At 38.1% G+C, this 20,335-nt stretch overlaps 1 protein-coding gene across 2 annotated transcripts in view; it reads left to right on the forward strand.

Moving 5' to 3' along the window:
- The window catches only part of slc1a3.L (solute carrier family 1 member 3 L homeolog), a 46,579-nt gene extending 31,713 nt beyond the window's left edge, over positions 1–14,866 (forward strand). The window contains exons 4-10 of one of the 2 annotated variants that reach the window (XM_018241949.2): positions 5,920–6,124; positions 7,457–7,499; positions 8,230–8,522; positions 8,808–9,041; positions 9,787–9,981; positions 12,796–12,930; positions 14,302–14,866. In XM_018241949.2, coding sequence (XP_018097438.1) covers positions 5,920–6,124; positions 7,457–7,499; positions 8,230–8,522; positions 8,808–9,041; positions 9,787–9,981; positions 12,796–12,930; positions 14,302–14,506 — 1,310 coding nt within the window. In that variant the 3' untranslated portion in view covers positions 14,507–14,866. 2 annotated transcript variants of the gene reach the window in all.
- The last annotated feature ends 5,469 nt before the right edge of the window (positions 14,867–20,335 follow it).

Raw genomic sequence — 20,335 nt, forward strand, 5'->3', positions numbered from 1 at the left:
TTGCACTTTAAGATGTGAGTCACAGTTTCCCCCAAGAGACCGGATTACAAAGGTTTAACTAATAAAGTGCATAGCTTAGATTCATGAGTGTAATGTTTTGTCTCCTTCATAAAAGATAGAAGAAGATAGGATAAGCAAAGCAGGAAATCTGATCTACTAGTAACAGCATTTGACCAGATTAAAGTGTTCCACTCCCCATTTACTTGACTAAAGGAAACAGTTTGACACAACAGGTAGAGGTGACTGTCTAATTCTCTTATTGTGAGAAACACAACCGTTCATACTCAGTTTTAATCTGGGCACTGATCTGCAATAAGTTTGTATTTTTCCCCTTTTCCTCTTGGGGTTTCTCCATGTACTCCTTAGGCCTTTGGCAATACCCAAGCATCAAAGTATGGATACAATGAATCAGTTTGGATTAACCATTACTACAAGCATGGGACCTGTTATCCAGAATGCTCGGGACCTGGGGTTTTTGGATAACGGATCGTTCCATAATTTGGATCTTCATACCTTAAGTCTACTAGAAAATCCTGTAAACATTAAATAAACCCAATAGGTTGGTTTTGCTTCGAATAAGGATTAATTAAATCTTAGTTGGGGTCAAGTACAAACAACAGTATAATTACAGAGAATTACAGAGAAAAAGGAAATTTTAAAGGGGCCTGAAGCATCCAATGCATTTTATACCACAGCCTCCCCTGTATCTATACACCTGTTCATGTTTTAGAAGAGATAATCTGGTCTCTGCATGGACCAAGTTGGACAGCACCGCTATATCTGAATTAAAACATATAGGGTTTATTTATCAAAGGTTGCATCTTAGAGTTATGTGAGCATTTTGGGACCTTAATTGAACTCGAATGATTTCTAATTTCTAATTTAAGTAAAAACTCGAATGTAAAAAACTCGAATCAGTGAAGTCGGGGTTAACAACCCAAAAACTCAAATTGATCGAGTTTTCAGCAGAAAGTTGCTTGAATTGATCAAGCTTTAGAGCAAAAACCACAAAAAAACCCATCATGAAGGCTATTAACATCTTTAAATTGTTCATGAGACCTCTGCCATTGATTCCTTCATGACCTCGACAGGTTTTAGATGGTGTCGTTTTGGATTCTAGCTATTTCTAGGGTCAGGGTATATTAAATCTCTCATGAATTCAATTTTTTAAAAAAAAAAAGACTAGACTTTTTTTTTTTACCAATTTTGAGTCAAAAATGTCCTCAATTTTTTCTAGGAAAACACAACTCGAACCTTAATAAATGAACTTGCTTACTGCAGCATCTACTTACACTCATAATACTTATTTAATCAGTCTAATTTAAATACAGTAATTCTGTCCCATTTATCTGATATATTTTGAATAGAGAAGGCACAATAGTGGACAGTTTGTGTCTGGATAATACATACCTGACTTTGGGTTTAGATTCATTAAACATAGTGGACACATATGGTGGCAGGATAATGTATAATGTCGGAAAAAACAGCTTCAAGGCAGTATAAACTGCATGAGTTTCTTTTATTAGCAGTGCAAAACACTACGGGGCAGATTCACTAAAGGGCGAAGTGACTAACGCACTTCGCCAATTTACTAACGGCAGCTGGCGTGATTTCGCTAAAGAGAGATTCTGGCGCAACTTCACTCTCTAACGCCAGGCGAATTTACGGTCTGGCGAAAGAGCGTTACTACGCAAATTCACTAAGTTTTTGATTTTACTGACCCTTACTTCTATCGCCAGACTTGCCTTCGCCACCTCAGACCAGGGGAAGTGCAATAGAGTAGATAGGAGTTCCTCAAAAAAAAGTTGAACATTTTTCTAAGTCCCAAAAAACGCTGGCGTTTTTTCCTATTTAAAGGGTGATAGACTGAAAAAGATTGTACTTTTTTTTTCGGGTATCCTCCTTCTCATTTGCTAACATATGGCACCTAAACTATACTGTGGGCCTATGTGTAGGGCAATATAACAACTTTTATATAATTTTATTAAGGTTTCCTGGCCTTGTGTAGTGTAATGTATTTGCTGCAGCATATACGGCCATTGTACTTTAACTGCACGCCGTATGCAAATTAGCCAACGCTAGCGTAACTTCAATCTGCTGAGCGTAATTTCGCTGGCTGGCCAGCGTTCGGTATCCTGTGCGCAACTTTGGATCTACGTGAATTAGGGTTGTCCAGGCGAATTTACGCCTGGCAAAGTGTTGCGATGTGCGCAAAGCCATCGCTGGCGAATTTTCGCCTGTTAGTGAATTTGCCCCTACATGTTTCGGGTACAACCCTTTTTCAAGTGTATAAGGAAGTGCAAGGTAACATGGGATTAAATACCTTCCTCCTATCCAGGATCCTCCCCTAATCATGTCATAAATTCCAAGATTCAACAAGCTATACAGTGTAAAACAATAAATATGTATTGAATATAGAATATAAAAGTCCATATGATCAAATCCAGTGTGTCTTGGTGTTTATTCCATTGTGCAAGTGATATCCAAATGTCCAGTAATATTTTTAAAAAGTTCATAACCGGGAAATTGCATTCTCAGCCTATCCCTGGTGATAAATACAAGAAATCACAAGTACTGCAAAACAATGCCTACTTAAGGGTCACAAGTAGTGATGGGCGAATTTGCGTTTCTCAAGCCGGCGTCCATTTTTGACGCCGGCGTCCGTTTTTTTTGACGCAGACGGCCGTTTTTTTGATGCTGACGACCGTTTTTGACGCAAATTTTTACCAGCAAATTCGCTGCAAATTTGCACCTGGCAAACAAATATGCCCATCACTATTCACAAGAAGCATGTATGTATTATTTATAATTGGTTAGACAAACCAGTACCAGCATAGTTAAAGCATAACTCCTGTATCAGTACTTCGCACTAATTAGTAGATATCGATTATCTAATCATATTACTTAGACGGCAGGAGTTCCGTGAAATTCAAAAAAACAGCTAACTGGTATTTAGTATCTAAGGAAAAAGAAGAGAATAATGAATAACATTAATTGAGATGTTAAACAGAGACATGTTATGATCATTCATACCTCTCGGTTTGATACAGTCTAATTTCACTATCCACCGAGCTTCACATTGAAGCAGAAGTTTGTCCCAGTTACACATATGGTGGCAATGGTTGCACTGAAGCTTGGATGATAGTATGTGGATACAGTGAGCTAAATAAATGGTCTGTAAGTGGGGTCAGGACTGAATGGAAATCTGGCATAAACACTTGATAGAGGAGCAGTAAACTGAGTTCTGGGGCTTTCACGTGTCACAGGCTTTTGTCAAGAGTTTTTCTTTTCACAAGCAGCTAGCAAAGGCCTCCATTGTTAAAAGTAGATGTATGTTCTTCTTTAATCTCAAAGCAGTGCTCTCTCCCACATCCCCAATATTGTATTCATGTCCATGCCTGGTCTTCCCCCCTCCCATCTCTTCTTGTCCCTAATAGGCCCTGGGAAACGAGCAGAACCTACAGGTTCCACAAACAAGGATGCCTCTCATGTTGCCTGGGCAACTCCAAATCTAACCCTGGCAATTTATTTTTCTACACACACTCAGTTGGTGAATAGAATAGAATGACGTTAGGAAAAAAGAACTTTCAAACAAGAAAAATATCCTTCAATCCTCTCTGTTTTTTGGCTTTTTTTTCTCTTGTGTTCCTTAAGCCAGTGTGAAATAGTCACAGTGAGATCACAGAAAGACTTAACAAGTTCTTCATACCACAACATCCCAGTTAGCACTGAAACAGCTCTTTACTAATGCCTAAAGAGAGGAGCTGTTAATTCCTTATAATCAACCAACATATAATAAATTCTCATAATTGCATAAAAATACATGTACACTGTACGTGGTTTAGATTATTATATTTCTTGAAAATTTATTTTATTCATATGTGCTAAAACCTAGAATTGGGAGCTGCCGCATTACTTAAAACCTAACTATGAATTATTTCCATAGTCTACAAACGGGGTCCCCAACTTTTTTTTATCTGTGAGCCACATTGAAATGTAAAAAGAGTTGGGGAGCAACACAAACATAAAAAAGTTCCTTGGGGTGCCAAATATCGACTGTGATTGGCTATTTGATAGCCCATACATTGACTGGCAGCCTACAGGAGGCTCTGTTTGGTAGTACAGCTGGTATTTATGCAGCCAAAATTTGCCTCTAAACCAGGAAATAAAAAAAAAAACACCTGCTTTGGGGCCACTGGGAGCAACATTCAAGGGGTTGGCGAACAACATGTTACTTATAAGCTACTGGTTGGGGATCACTGGTCTACAACAAAGGCTTCTTTGTTTAATTTAAGTTTCCTTCAGCAACAGAAGCAAATCTGGAGATATTTTTCCCTGAACAGTTTGTGGTCAGATATAATAGTTTTAAGAGGTGGTTCAATAGCTTTAGCCAATTAGAAAGTGCAATGTTCCTGGTAGTAAATGCACATCGTAGTGTGTAAGGTGTGAGGACTGATATGACACCACTAACCCGTTAAGATTTTTTTCCCCTGGCTAGTTTAGTTTAGGGCACAGAAAATATTTCCAAAGAGCCCCAAAATGTCATCACTGAAGGTGCAACATAAAAATCTTTTTGATATTTTTGGTCAGTAAAGTCACAACATATTTGAATGCGGCCACCATTAGGTAGTTGCACGTGGCCACCTTCCCCTGAACCCCTTGGACCTTCCCAGCTGTTGGAATATGCTTGTTTACTGTTATGATGCTTAACTTAACAGTGCGCTGATAGGCTGCTTAGTATAAAAGGGGAGCATCTAATATTCTTTAGCAGCCTACTGGGGCGCCGTATGACTATAATGGCAATCTGAATGGTTGGAGGAATGCATGCTCTGCCAGGTTTCTGCTTCAGTGCAGGTTCAGTGTTGATGGCCATTGGGTGAAATGTTGTTTTCCCATCATTATTAAAGCCTGTACAATCCCCACATTATTTGGTACCCGATATGTTTTACCAAATTGTCCTTCAAAGCCAGCCTCATCCCTGACTAAGCCTTCCATTGCATGTTCTATGTTTTTATTTTCTGCATACTGCCTTTAAGTTTCAGCAAGCTGAAGTTTTGGGGTAAATCAAATGTATATTAAAGTTAATCAACAAACACACGTCTTCAGAACATTAAATGATAGTTGGTTAAATCACAATGCAGTTCCTGTATATAGTTTATTCAGAATCATTGATAGCACTTATAGCAGAATATTTATGATCGGATCATGTTCTGGTTCTGGACTGGTTTTTCATAAGAGGGTCAAACCTTCCACCAGTAATCCAATAAACACATCATACCTTATATTTATTCATTTCATTTATAGGTATGGGATCCATTATCCGGAAAACCGTTATCCAGAAAGCTCCGAATTACGGAAAGGCTCTCTCCCACGCACTCTATTTTATCCATATAATCCAAAATTTTTAAAAACTTTTCTTTGTAATAATAAAACAGTACCTTATACTTGATCCTAGCAAGATATAATTAATCCTTTTTGTAAGCAAAACAAACTTATTTGGTTTATTTAATTTTTACATGATTTTCTAGTCTACTTAAGGTATCTAGATCCAAATAATGGAAAGATCCATTATTCGGAAAGCCCCAGGTCCAGAGCATTCTGTATAACAGGTCCCATACCTGTACTTATTGGTTTATGTGTGATGGCAAAAGAAGCCATGCACGTTACTTAGTTAATGGCAGGTATAAAGTACTGGACTTCATTCACATTAACAGGCGCAAGAACTATGTTGGCACAAGGAACTAGAAAACCTAGGCACAACTAATGTGTGTACAGTATTGCAATGCACACAAGCTTTAGTACCTAGAGTTTCAATCCTTAATAGTGAATAAGGCCCATTTGTATGGGATGTTCTTTTGTATCTGTGAGCTCACAAACCCATCATAGGGTAAACTGAACCATAATTGTTTTCTTTCCTAGGAATGTCTGCTCTCGACAGTAAGGCATCGGGAAAGATGGGAATACGAGCCGTGGTATATTACATGACAACAACGGTGCTTGCTGTTTTCATCGGTATTATTATTGTCATAATAATCCACCCAGGAAAGGGCAGCAAGGAGAAAATGCACAGAGAAGGAAAAATTGAGCAAGTAACTGCAGCTGATGCTTTTCTGGATTTAATAAGGTAAGCCCTAGGATCAGTGTGGAAGATAAGAGATGTTGGTATTGTAGATATCACAGGTATGTCTGTAAATTATGCCTAATTTAAAGATCTGCCTCCATATTGAGGTGGCCATTTGAAGTGTGTATTGGTCTCCTAGGAATCCCCTTAGAAAGAAGGGACTTGGACTTGGAGTCTTACAGATTTCTCTTCACGGGATACAATGAACTGGCTCAAGGGTCAATGTGATTTCAGGTCTTTCACTACGAAACTGTGGCACCAAATGGAAAGCTTAAAGGAGAAGTAAACCCTAAAAATGAATATGGTTAAACATGACATATTTTATATACTGAACTTATTGCACCAGTCTAAAGTTTCAGCTTGTCAATAGCAGCAATGATCCAGGACTTCAAACTTGTCACAGGGGGTCACCATCTTGGAAAGTGTCTGTGACACTCACATGCTCAGTGGGCTCTGAGCAGCTGTTGAGAAGCAAAGCTTAGGGGTTGTCACTAATTATCCAGCAGAAAATGAGCTTCCCCTGTAATATAAGCTGATGCTACAGGGCTGATTATTAAATTCTGATGCTAATTGCACTGGTTTCTGTGCTACCATGTAGTAATTATCTGTATTAATTACTAATCAGCCTTATATTGTGACATTTCTGTTCTATGTGTACTGTATATTGTGAGTGGGTCCCTAAGCTCAGTAAGTAACAGCAGCATAGAGCATGTGCAGTGAATCAGCAGAAAAGAAGATGGGGAGCTACTGGGGCATCTTTGGAGACACAGATCTTTACTGCTAAAGGGCTGTGGTTGCCTTGGGCTGGTACAGAAGCACAAAACATAATGCACAACATTTCTAGCTACTTAGTTAAAATGTAGTTCTCCTTCAAGGAATATGGGTGAAAGATGGAGTAAATTAAATGTAGATTGGAAGCATAGGTATTTGGGTGACAGTGAGGGGAACTCAGTTTCAGAGTCTGGCCCATGGATTTCTAGCTACTCATTTGAGCATAATCATTGTACTGCTTCAGTGGAAGGCTGCCATAACCTGTATCAATATAAATGTACCCCCATCGGAAAGATGAAATTGCCTTTGTCCATAGTGGTTACCATTTGCTATGTGTGCATGGTATGCAACTGAGCATTTAAAGTAACCTATGAGCAAGACTCAGGTTGAGAATGATAATACTCTTAGGAGATGCTCAGCACTGGCACATGTTGAAGTACATTGGCACAACCAGTGACAGGACTAGGCCTACTCTGGCAAATTGATAATCAGCAAATGGATCAGAAATGTAATATATGTAATATAAAGAATTTGTTTACCATAGTATTTTTTTCTTTTTAACAGAAATATGTTCCCGCCTAACATGGTAGAAGCCTGCTTTAAACAGGTACCTAACTTTTTCTATTTGTTTTACGTATATGGTTTATTAAGGTTCTACATTACATATTTATTTACATTTTACATTTATTTATTTATTTAGATCAAGGATTTATTTTGATAAATATGAATTGCCTTATGTTATCCATGTAAGGTATCCCCACTGATCTTGCCGTACCATGTGGTGACACCTCATTTAACTGCCGTAGGCTTAAATTTATAATTTTGTTGGAATGTGTCACATGGTATACGTAGATTAGTCATGGCAAAGAATACAGGGTTGGACTGGTGGGAAACTGGAAAAAAAACCAGATGAGCCCCCAGCCCTTGGGGCTTCCTTAAGGACCCCATACATGGGCTGATAAAGCTGCCGACAGACCGAGTCGGCAGCTTATTGACCCGTGTGTGGGGCCATCCGATGGGCTTCCCCGATCTATATCTGGCCAAAAGCGAATCTCTACGTCTATGGCCACTTTTAGCTCCTTCCTGACCTCCCCTTGAAGAAATAACAAGCTTAAAGAAGGTACTTGCTGGTGGGATTGGGAAGGGGGCACTTGGGTGTGGCGGATGGATCAGGGGCCTGGGGATGTGTGCAGGCCCCAGATGTGGCAGCGCCAGTGGACCTAGACCCCTGATTCCCAAAACAAGGAAACAACACATTATCTAAAACAAAGCTAGTTCAACCCCATCTATATTATCCTTCCAATTTTTTTTATTTGTCATCTTTTTTGTTTCTTTAGTTCAAGACAAACTATGAGAAGAAACTGTTTCGAGTCCCCATTCCAGCCAATGAATCCCTTCTGTCTTCAGTAGCCAATAATGTATCCGAGGCCATGGAAACATTGGTTAAGATGAGGGAAGAGATGATACCCGTTCCAGGAGCAGTGAATGGAGTCAATGCCCTTGGACTTGTGGTTTTCTCAATGTCCTTTGGGCTGGTCATTGGAAACATGAAAGAACAGGGGAAAGCTTTGAAGGACTTTTTTGACTCCCTCAATGAAGCAATTATGAGATTGGTTGCTGTAATCATGTGGTGGGTGTCAGCTGTTTTATCAGTTTATACATACCTTTTCTGCCATATCACCCTATATAGATGAAGTAGTCCCATCCATCTATTTTTAGAGTGCTTTTCATAACGTCACATTGGATTTCATTTTTTTGTTGTTGAACAGTTTAAGCTGAATGTCATAATCAGATGTCCATAAATGTATTTTAATTTTTAGCTCTATTCCAAGAGACTGATTCACTTCTGCTATTGCTCCACTTCTGCTGTTTCGGGTATTATTGTACTGAGTTCCATCTTCTTCACCTTCTTTAGGTACGCACCAATTGGTATCCTCTTTCTGATTGCTGGAAAGATTGCCGAGATGGAAGATATGGGGGTAGTTGGTGGGCAGCTTGGAATGTACACCATTACGGTTATTATAGGACTGCTTATTCATGCTGTGTTCGTTTTACCGCTCCTCTACTTTTTGGTAACTCGGAAAAACCCATGGGTTTTCATTGGTGGATTGATCCAAGCCTTAATCACCGCTCTGGGAACCTCCTCAAGGTAAGAATAATTTGTTTTCTTTATTCAATTGTTCTTGAATTTTATTTTATTCAACACCTTCTTGGCAAGGATTCTACTATACTCTAGGTGCTTGTTCAAATATTATTGGTTGGTACAACCCAGCAAGAACCAATACATCTTCCATGTTAATTTGTCCTTTGATGGCCATGTTTCATTAGAGTTTATAGATGCACTATCACTAACAGTATGGCAGCTACCAGTTACATGAAATAATACAAAACAGTAAACAAAGTTTTTGTGCTACTGCAGTTTCATTTTCATTAGAAACAGCTGTAGACCAGCCCTAGAACCTATAAAGAAGCTTCAGACTATTTGATGTATTAAATTTGAATGAAACATCTCCCAGAAATGGCAGAACAATTTATCATCACAATATTCTGCACCACAAAGAGCTGAGCCCTTTACTGTACGCAGGAAAAATGGGTCTTGGTTTGTGTTCAGTGCTGTTGTCTGCTCCTGTTGCTATGAAACCTGACTGCAGAATTGGTGTTTCACTAACACAGATGTTCAGATGTTCTGTGGTCCTAATAAGCTGCACCCTTATATTGATCTTTAATGGGTTGAAATAAATCTTAAAACAGGCCTGACTTTATAGGATCCAAACTGAAGTCATCACCTCTGATGTATGAGTGATGTAACTCCAGCAATGCATTTGTTAGCAACAGCAACATGGACTTTAGTCCTCGTGTTGATTATATTTATAACGGTGGTTTTTTTTTTTTAGTTCTGCTACATTACCAGTTACATTTAAATGCCTGGAAGAGAACAATCACGTGGACAAAAGAGTTACAAGATTTGTGCTACCAGTAGGAGCCACAATCAATATGGATGGCACTGCCCTCTATGAAGCCCTGGCTGCCATTTTTATCGCTCAAGTCAACAATTACGACCTGAATTTTGGGCAGATTATTACAATCAGGTAAATGACTAATTACAAATGTTTTCATGAGAATGTGACTTTTGCAGAGGACTATCAAGCCTCAAACCGAAGGAGCCAATTTACCATATGCTACTGAAAATATATCATAATACATAACAAGGGTTGTCTGACAAGTTAGGGCTCCACATCCCCAAATTGTTATAATGTATATATTAAAAATACAAGATACAGAATCCACTATCTGGAATGCTTGATAGTTTGAGGGTGTTCCAAATAATGGATCTTTCCATAATCATGGATCACTATACCATAAATCTACTAAAAACCATTTAAAGGATATGTAAACCTTAAAAATAAGTGAAAATGAAATTGATGAGGAAGCTATTCTAAGCACTTTTGCAATGTACATTCATTTTTATTAATTCCAAGATATTAAAGGATACATGTACTATTAACATGAATGAATTTTGTTACAACAGCGCCACCTGCTGGTCATTTTCCCACCAGTCTGACCACCAAGTAGTCAAGGAAGTTGTCAGGAGAAAGAAAGAGGCTGCTCTGATGTTCTTCTGCTTAGGAAAGGTTTGAGAAAGGTTTCTATGTTTTTCCCTAAGCAGAAGAACATCAGAGCAGCCCAATTTGGATTCAGACAGCTTAGTCACCAAGTACAAAGTACAGTTTTATAATTACAGGGAAAAAGGAAATAATCTTTAAAAATGTGAATTATTTGATTAAAATGGACACTAGAGAGATGACCTTCCTGGAATTAGGATAATGGGTTTCTGGATTAGGGATCCCATACCTGTACTAAACAGTATAACAGGCCCTTTGTCCTTTTTCCTCCCCACCAAGGGGCCCCTCTAATGCTGGGAACCCAGAACAAATGTTCTTTTTTGTGCCCTTTTTAAAAACAATCCCCATGTCTAGATTTTTATATCCATATACAAACAGATCTTTGCCTGATTTGGCTATCCATGTGTTGGGCATTTTATATTTTGGCCTTGTGTCAATGATCAGATGATAATAGGAGTCTATAGAGACCCATTGGGAGAGGATATACCGTATATACCCGAGTATAAGCCGAGTTTTTCAGCATCCAAAATGTGCTGAAAAAGTCTACCTCGGCTTATACTCGGGTCAGCGGTACCGGACCCAAGTAGCTAAGATTGCAGTCCCTTTTAATCATTCCTATACCAACAGTACACTTGGGGAGAGACTGCCATATCCCACAATGCCCTCTGTTGGTTATATGAAAGAATAACAGTGACTGCAATATCACACAGCGCCATCTGTTGGTTATATGAAAGAATAACAGTGACTGCAATATCACACAGCGCCATCTGTTGGTTGTATGAAAGAATAACAGTGCGCCCTCTGTTGGTTATATGAAAGATTAACAGTGACTGCAATATCACACAGCGCCATCTGTTGGTTGTATGAAAGAATAACAGTGCGCCCTCTGTTGGTTATATTAAAGAATAACAGTGACTGCAATATCACACAGCACCCTCTGTTAGTTATATGAAAGAATATAGTGCGCCCTCTGTTGGTTATATGAAAGAATAACAGTGACTGCAATATCACACAGTGCCCTCTGTTGGTTATACGAAAGATTAACAGTGATGGCAATATCACACAGCACCCTCTGCACATGGTAGTGGGACAGTGGGACAATGCACACAGTAATCCGTTTGGCAATTCTCTGTCACCATCAACTTTGCAAAGAAGTCCGGTTGATCGCTGGGGGGGTCGCTTTGGCAGAATGTGCACTGCTGGGAGACAGGGCTGCAGTTGTGTCTAGGCTTATACTAGAGTCAATAAGTTTTCCCAGTTTTTGTAGGTAAAATTAGGTACCTCGGCTTATACTCGGGTCGGCTTATACTCGAGTATATACGGTAATCAACTCACAAATAATTGATTAAGTTGTTTAACAGTTGTTCAATTCTTTTAGTACATGTAAAGGATCCTTTATCCAGAAACCAGTTATCCAGAATGCTCTGAATAACAGAAAGGCTGTCTCCCATATTTAAAAATGATTTCCATTTTCTCTATTATAATAAAACAGTACCTTGTACTTGCAAAAATGTTTAACAAAGATGATGACCCCCTGTAGCCAACTTTGAAAGCATAAATAATTTTTTTAGGCTCGTAGTGCAGTAAGTTCATGTTTATTATACAAAATACAGCATTTCTAGCCTTATTCTATTTTAGACTTTACTTCCCCTTTAAACCTTGAATTTATCTGGTTGAGTTTTTAAAGGGGAAAACTTGAATTTTTAGAGGAAAAAAACCTTGAATTTTTAGAGATTTGTTATAACCCAAATCTGCTAAAAATCCAAATCCGAGAATACTCTATCTCAAACCTGTCGAGGTCATGTAGAAGTCAATGGCAGATGTCTCTGAAGTTGTTTCTTGACACCGTAATCCAATTAAATCTGGATTTTAGTCTGATAATCCGAAAAAGTCAAGTTTTTAAGAGTGTCAATTGGACGATTCGAATTGACTCTTGATTTTTGTCAGTGTTTTTTTTTTTGCTCCGAGAAAAATGATTGATAAATAAGTTTGTGGAGTTTGGCCAACTTTGTTTTAATAAAAAACTGAGATTAATTCCAGTTTTAGTAAATAACCTCCTAGGTGCGGCTGTTTTGCGTTACTAGCACTTTTGGAAGCTAAAGACCATGCACATAATATATAATTATATATACTAATAACAACATATTATAAAAGAGGAATCATCCTAGCAACTTTACATGGAAGGGTTACAAAGGGAATAGGAGCTCTAAATATTCAAAGTGGCGCTTTCCTTCAGCTTTTGGATATTCATGCTGTTTTTTTATTTTTTGTACATCCCAGTATCACAGCTACAGCCGCCAGCATTGGAGCAGCGGGAATCCCTCAAGCTGGTTTGGTCACCATGGTTATTGTTTTGACATCAGTGGGGCTTCCAACAGAAGACATTACGTTGATTATTGCCGTAGACTGGTTTTTGTAAGTATTTTTCACAAGCATAGACTTGTAAGATATGTTGCACTGCTCAAGCATTGAACAAGTGTCACCTTAAATTGTATGGTCTACTTGGAATATTATCAATCTCAATCAATGTTCCTAAATGTTATACCTTTAAGTCTCATTACCTATTTAACATTGATGGTGTAGTAGTTACGTTTTAGCTCTCCTTCAGAGAATTTCAGATTCTGTCTGATCAAGTGTTTGCAAGAACTGGTTCATGGACCCAAGACCCAAGACAAGCTATAGCAGTATCATCTAGAATGATATGTAGGTCCCAAACTCTTAAAGGTCAAGGTCTTGAAATGGGTGCATAATAGCTGAAAACAGCAGTAATTGGATAAAATTGTGTTGAGTCAGTAATGTCTATGAAGATTCTCAGTTATCCAGGCCATGATATACAGCACCTAGTAGAATTAAGTCAAAGGCAACTGGATAATTACAGTTCTTGAAAATGTTTCACTACTCATCAGAGTGGCTTCTTCAGTTCAACTGAAATGGTAGGGAATCCCTTGGTATTTAAACCTGTGAAGGTAGTAAAGTCGAAATTCACAAAATTCAGTCATGTACATTGAAATATTAACACCTGCATGGTACCATTGTGACTGGATCACACTTTCACACATCTGTGAGTTTCAGTCAACACCTACTTAAGTTCAATAGAACCATTGTGATTGGATATGTGTGACTTTACTACCATCAAGGGTTTAAATGCCGGCGAATTCCCTACCCCTTCATTTGAACTGAAAAAGCCACTCGGATGAGCGGTGAAACGTTTTCAAGAAAAACTCTAAAGGAATTTTTAGGATTTATTAAAGCCAGATGCTGCAAAAAGTCCCTATACGAAAATCCAACATCTCAGACCTGCCGAGGTTGTATATAAGTCAATGGGAGAGGTCCCTATACTATTTGGAACTACTCTGGAATTAGCCAGAAAATTCAACTATTTTCTGACTTTTCCATGGAAAAAGGCCAAAAAAACCCGTACAATTTGGTAAAAAACTCTGAAAAAAATATACGATTTGGCTTTTCGCTCAATTTTATCGAGTTTGTCCCTGATCCGTTTGAATCTAGCTTTTTTAAATAATAAATAAGGTCACATTGTGCATTCCAGTTTGGTCGGACTTTTTTATTTTGAAATGTCCAGTTGCCTTTGACTTAATTCTTCTAGATACTTGAGTCAAAAATGTTTGACATTCTCATACTGCAGCCCTGAAATATTTTCATTACCTACTCTTTGAAGGTACCATGGATGAAGCCATATTCTCTAAATTAGGCAAAACAGCTTAAATATTATATTTAAAATATGGCACCTTGCAGCAGTCATTGACCACCATCTTTTTTTTCTTCCAGGGACCGTCTTCGTACCACAACCAATGTACTTGGAGACTCTCTGGGTGCAGGCATCGTAGAACATTTGTCTAGGCATGAGCTCAAGGGAGGCGACGCTGAGATGGGCAACTCAGTCATTGAGGAGAATGAAATGAAGAAACCGTACCAGCTGATCTCCCAGGAAAATGAAAGCGAGAAACCCTTAGACAGCGAAACGAAAATGTAAAAGACCCGATCACCTCTTACATTTCTTCGTCTGTAGAAACACAGTCATGTCACTTCCCTCTTGCGCTCTGGTCTGATACCAACACATACATAAACCATTGAGAATTAGCAGGTGCCAAAATCCCCTTATAAATACAATTTATATCTTTATTCTGAAATCTCGGCCCTGCTTAGATAAAAAAAAAATTCTGTATAGCAAATCTGTATTATCATGAAATTTTAGGGATTTGTCCCATTTAAAGTTTATTCTGCTCATCTTTTATTATTGTCACAAGAGAGTCCTCTGCTTTTGCCTAAAATATCAAATCAACAAATGTTTTTTTTTCCCTCTTTAAGACAAGGAACGTGTATTTATACAGGGCTCCATGAAGGCTGCTAAGTAACCACTTTATAAGGAAAAAGATAAGTCTCAGTTGGTCCACGCTACAAACTCTAACTGTGGACATGACACTGGAAAGAAATTTCTGAGGCCTGACCCTTGGGTTTCTTGAGTTAGCTCACAAAGCATTTTAATGCAAACATTGAACATTTTTTAAAACTTGTAGTTCATTGTTTGATGCTATAGAATGGCCAATTCTAAGCAACTTTTCAATTGCTCTTCATTATTTATTTTTTATAGGTATTATTAATTGGTTGCCTTCTTCTTTTGACTCTTTCCAGTTTTCAAATGGGGGTCACTGAACCCCTAATCTAAAAACAAATGCTCTGTAAAGCTACAAATATATTGTTAATTTGTATTACTCATCTTTCTATTCAGGCCTCTCCTATTCATATGCCAGTCTCCTATTCAAATCAATGCATGGTTGCTAGGATAATTTGGACCCTAGCAACCAGATGGCTGAAACTGCAAACTGGAGAGCTGCTGAATAAGAAGCTAAATAACTCAAAAACCACAAATGATAAAAAATGAAAACCAATTGCAAATTGTCTTAGAATATCACTCTCTATGTCATACTAAAAGCAATGAATTCTACTTGGCCTAAAGATCAACTGAAAGCACAACAATGCCCCACCAACCTACCCTTGTTTTTTTTAAAAACCTGTACATAAAACAGAGTAGATTCACTGATAACACAGTCACAATGTGAAGTAATTAGTAAGATATTGAACTGATGGTTCTAGTGGGACCTTTGAAGGATAAGTAATCCTTAAAAATAAGTGAATGTAAAATTAATGAGAGTGCTATTCCAAGCATTTTTGCAATGTACATTCATTATTTATTTTTTTTGAATTCCAAGATATTAAAGGATACATGTACTGTTAACATGAATGAATTTTGTTACAAAAGCGCCACCTGCTGGTCATTTTCCCACCAGTCTGACCACCAAGTAGTCAAGGAAGTTGTCAGGAGAAAGAAAGAGGCTGCTCTGATGTTCTTCTGCTTAGGAAAGATTTGAGAAAGGTTTCTAGTTTTATTCCTGAGCAGAAGAACATCAGAGCAGCCTCTTTCTTTCTCCTGACAACTTCCTTGACTACTTGGTGGTCAGACTGGTGGGAAAATGACCAGCAGGTGGCGCTGTTGTAACAAAATTTATTCATGTTAACAGTACACGTATCCTTTAATATCTTGGAATTAAATTAAATAAATAATGAATGAACAATGCAAAAGTGCTTAGAATAGCACCCTCATCAATTTTACATTCACTTATTTTTAAGGTTTACTTATCCTTTAATAACTGGTCTGTATATATATATATCTATATACAGTAAGTGTGTGAGTAAACAGCGCTTTTCCTCTATAAGTGCAAAGTAATATCCCAGAAATGTTTCTGTGTTCTAGAATGTACGCTTAACCTCTTGTCTCCTGGCCGGTTGAAAAAAAAACTGCCCCCCCCAGCTTTGGGCTGGAGATGAGCCCGTCAGGCAAGGGAGGTTGATGGATATAAAGGCATTACATGATAAGATTTACAGTTTTTATTTTGCTAATATGAATAGAGAAAGAAATCTTATGAATTGTAATTAGAGATATTTTTTATAATAGATACTGTTTACGTGTGTGAATAAAGTTTAACTGTAGCCAGTGCAAAAAAAAAAAAGAAGTAACTTTGTGTTTTCCTTGACATTTGTGAATTTTTATGACAACGTCTTAATGTTAATGTTTGTCTGAAATGTTATGGAAAAAAAAGAAGACGAAGAAATCACCCGCTGTGTATGTCTGTGATTCTTAACTAACTGTTTGTCAAGGATTATCAGGTACTATACAAACTTTCTCTTCGCAATTACTGGTTCTACTTTCACTTGTTTTTGTGTTGATAGGAACAAAAAGATATATATACTTTGTAGGTGTATTTTCAATAAAAAAAAAAATAGATTTTATTATTGTAATGTGTGTATTGTATTATTTGTCCATTATATTCCACTATTGCATCTCACAGGTAAGAACCTTATGCAAGCTATATGCGTGCTATGCAAGATGGCAGCCTCCGCCGGGAACTCTTTACTGGGGCAAACGACCTAGAGCTCACAGGGCTACAGTATTAAAAATAGACTATTAAATTCCCCAACCATAAGGCGGGCTCTAGCACGGTGCACTTTAAGGTGGGGGGTGAAACTCCCCTTTGCTGCACAGTCAGCAATAAATGTAGAAGGGATGTGCAGCTAGGGTTGTCATCGGGTGATATTTTACTAACATAGCTCTTAAAGGATAAGTAAACATTAACAATAAGTGAATGTAAAATTGACGCGGGTGCTATTCTAAGCACTTTTGCAATGTTAACATGAATGAATTTTGTTTCATTTACCCCACTAGTCTGATCACCAAGTAGTCAAGGAAGTTGTCGGGAGAAAGAAAGAGGCTGCTCTGATGTTCTTCTGCTTAAAAAAGATTCGAGAAAGGTTTTTAATTTTTTTCCTAATCAGAAGAACATCAGAGCAGCCTCTTTCTTTCTCCTGACAACTTCCTTGACTACTTGGTGGTTAGACTGGTGGGAAAATGACCAGCAGGTGGCGCTGTTGTAACAAAATTCATTTATGTTAACAGTACATGCATCCTTTAATATCTTGGAATTAAGAAAAATAAATAAAAATAATGAATGAGCATTGGAAAATTGCTTACAATAGCACCCGCATCAATTTTACATTATTTTTGAAGTTTACTTTAACATACCAGCTAAGGATGGGGCTGATATTACAAATATGAAACTGTCATTAAACCCCCAGCCTGCTCTCAACTCACCCCAAATTCCTGCTTCACCCATACTCACCAAATTTCTGTAGTTGAGCCTTTAGCCTGTCTACCTACGTCACTGGTTTAACCATTTTTGCATCAACACTCTTTCCCCTATATCATTGCCCTGCCCCCTTTACATCACACATCACCCCCCTTGGGTCCTCTCCCACCACTCTTACCTGTGGATGGAGTTTTTCTAAAACAAAGGTGGCAAACTATATGTGAGACCCACCTACAATTGAATCCTGTTTACAACCACCATTGTGTACCTTAGGAGGCTCACTATTCCTTATATAAAGGAACATTGAATTAGGAATGGTAATAAAGGGCAATCACATATACATGACAATATTCTCATTAAATTAAGACTTCTCCATCTGTTTCTGGAAACAGAGTAGGGTTCATTTAAAGGTGCAAATGCTGGATCTGTAAGGGGCTCATACATCAAGTGCTTATTCTGAATAACCCACAATCTAAAAGTGTTCTGGGTGATGCCTATGTGCCTATTCTCTCATGCCCCTTATGTACACAGCACAGTATTTTTGCATTCATTAATGGGGTTATTTACTAAACCTCGATTTTTTTCTGATCAAGGTTTCTTGGCCAAAATTTTAAGGAAAAAACCCTCAATTTTTTAGAGATTAAAAGTCTGAATCCGAAAATGCACCAGATCAAACCTGTTGAGGTCATGTAGAACCAGTGGAAGGTGCACACCGTCAGTTGTTAATCTTTGATTAGAAGGCTGTTAGTATGTAATTCCCCTGTATACTCCGTCCTGATATCCATAAATCATGTAACTGTATCAGAGAAGGTGGGAAAACATACAGCAGGCAGAATAACTGCTAAGTTTTTATTTTATGTCCACATAAAATATAAACTTATTAGCAGTTATTCTGCCTGCTGTATGTTTTCCCACATTCTCTGATACAGAGGTCATGTAGAAGTCAATGGCAGATGTCCCTTTTTTGAGGGGTTTCTGGGGATAACCTGAAAAAAATTGAGCGATTTAGACATCAAATCCAAAAAATATGTACGATTCGATTGAATTTATTGAGTCTTTTCCTGACCCAAATTTCTCAAGTTATTTTATTGATAAATAAGATAAAATCGTGGATGGGAGTTTGGTTCAGCTTGGTTTGATAAAAAGATGAGATAAATTTGAGTTTTAGTAAATAACCCTTTAGGTTTAGGCAGGAGAGACAGATGCCTAGTGTAGCCCACCCATGGTGCTTTTTATTCCAGTGGATCCCTGCTTGTACAGATCAACCAGGCTGCAATTAAGGTGCTTCTTCAAACAGTGAAATGATTTACTGTATCACAGTATTCGCACAGTGCACATTGAACTCACACACTCTTAAATATTTCAGATAGTTTTTATCATGATACAGGCCTGTAATAGTTCATAAAACAGGCCAAAACATTTCTTCCCCTAAATCAGATACATAGCAGGCCTCTCTTCACTAATATCTGGAATAAAACATGTGGACAGGGTTCAGAGCTGTAATGCCCTTCTCCAAGCCCTTGCTGAGCCATTCCATGTGGAGGGGGGAATGCACCTACTTTTATCCATGCTTGAGTCCAAAAACCACTGGGTTACCCATCAACAGTCAGGCAAAGAAAAAGGCCATGGAGCGCTCATAATTTGTTAAGAAACATCGACTTACACCATACAACACTTTCCCACATAAATTAAATCTCATGCTCAATGAAAGGTTGCAAACAAATGTAAAATTAATGAGGAGGCTATTCTAAGCACTTTTGCAATGTACATTCATTATTTATTTTTAATTCCAAATTATTAAAGAATACACGTACTGTTAACATTAACAGCTGGTGATGTTCCCACCAGTCTGACCACCAAGTAGTCAAGGAAGTTGTCAGGAGAAAGAAAGAGGCTGCTCTGATGTTCTTCTGCTTAGGAAAGATTTGAGGAAGGTTTCTAATTTTTTTCCTTTTACCAGAAATCAAAATAAAATTAGAGGAGCCTCTTTCTTTCTCCTGACAACTTCCTTGACTACTTGGTGGTCAGACTGGTGGGAAAATCACCAGCAGGTGGTGCAATTAATGTTAACATTACTTTTACATTCATTTATTTTTAAGGTTTACTTATCCTTTAACCTGGAAAAGGAAACACCCCCAACTCTAAATTAGTTCCAGCTGGCCAAAGCCAGGGGATTTCCAACTTGTAGAGGATTTCCAAGACATAGGACCCTATGGACCCATACTGTTGTATTTGACACTGGATAATCCAACATTGAAATGGGAAACTGACTGATCTTCCCTTACATGAAACTCATTAAATGAACAATTGTAAGGAAGACCTACCGTAATTACCGCTGCTCCATCCTGCTTCGCCAAGATTGAGGCGCCCAGGGATCCTACGCGGTAGGTTCATCATGTCCGTTTGGCACCAAAAGAGGCCTATTTAAGAAGCCAGAACATTTCAGACAATGCCCTAATATAGGTTCTACCTCATGTTTTCCTGGGTGCGCTTTACTCTTTATTATTATTACTGATTCCTGTGTTTGACCTCGGCCTGTTTATTCGTATTTGAACCTTTTCTGCCTGCATTGACCCATAAGCCCTTTATCAAGTCTTGATAAAGGGCTCAGTAGAGGCCGAAACGTTGCCCTTAATTTGTATGCATCTGGGCTAAAAAAA

Source organism: Xenopus laevis, chromosome 1L (genome assembly GCF_017654675.1).
Source record: "Xenopus laevis strain J_2021 chromosome 1L, Xenopus_laevis_v10.1, whole genome shotgun sequence".
Lineage (NCBI taxonomy): Eukaryota > Metazoa > Chordata > Amphibia > Anura > Pipidae > Xenopus > Xenopus laevis.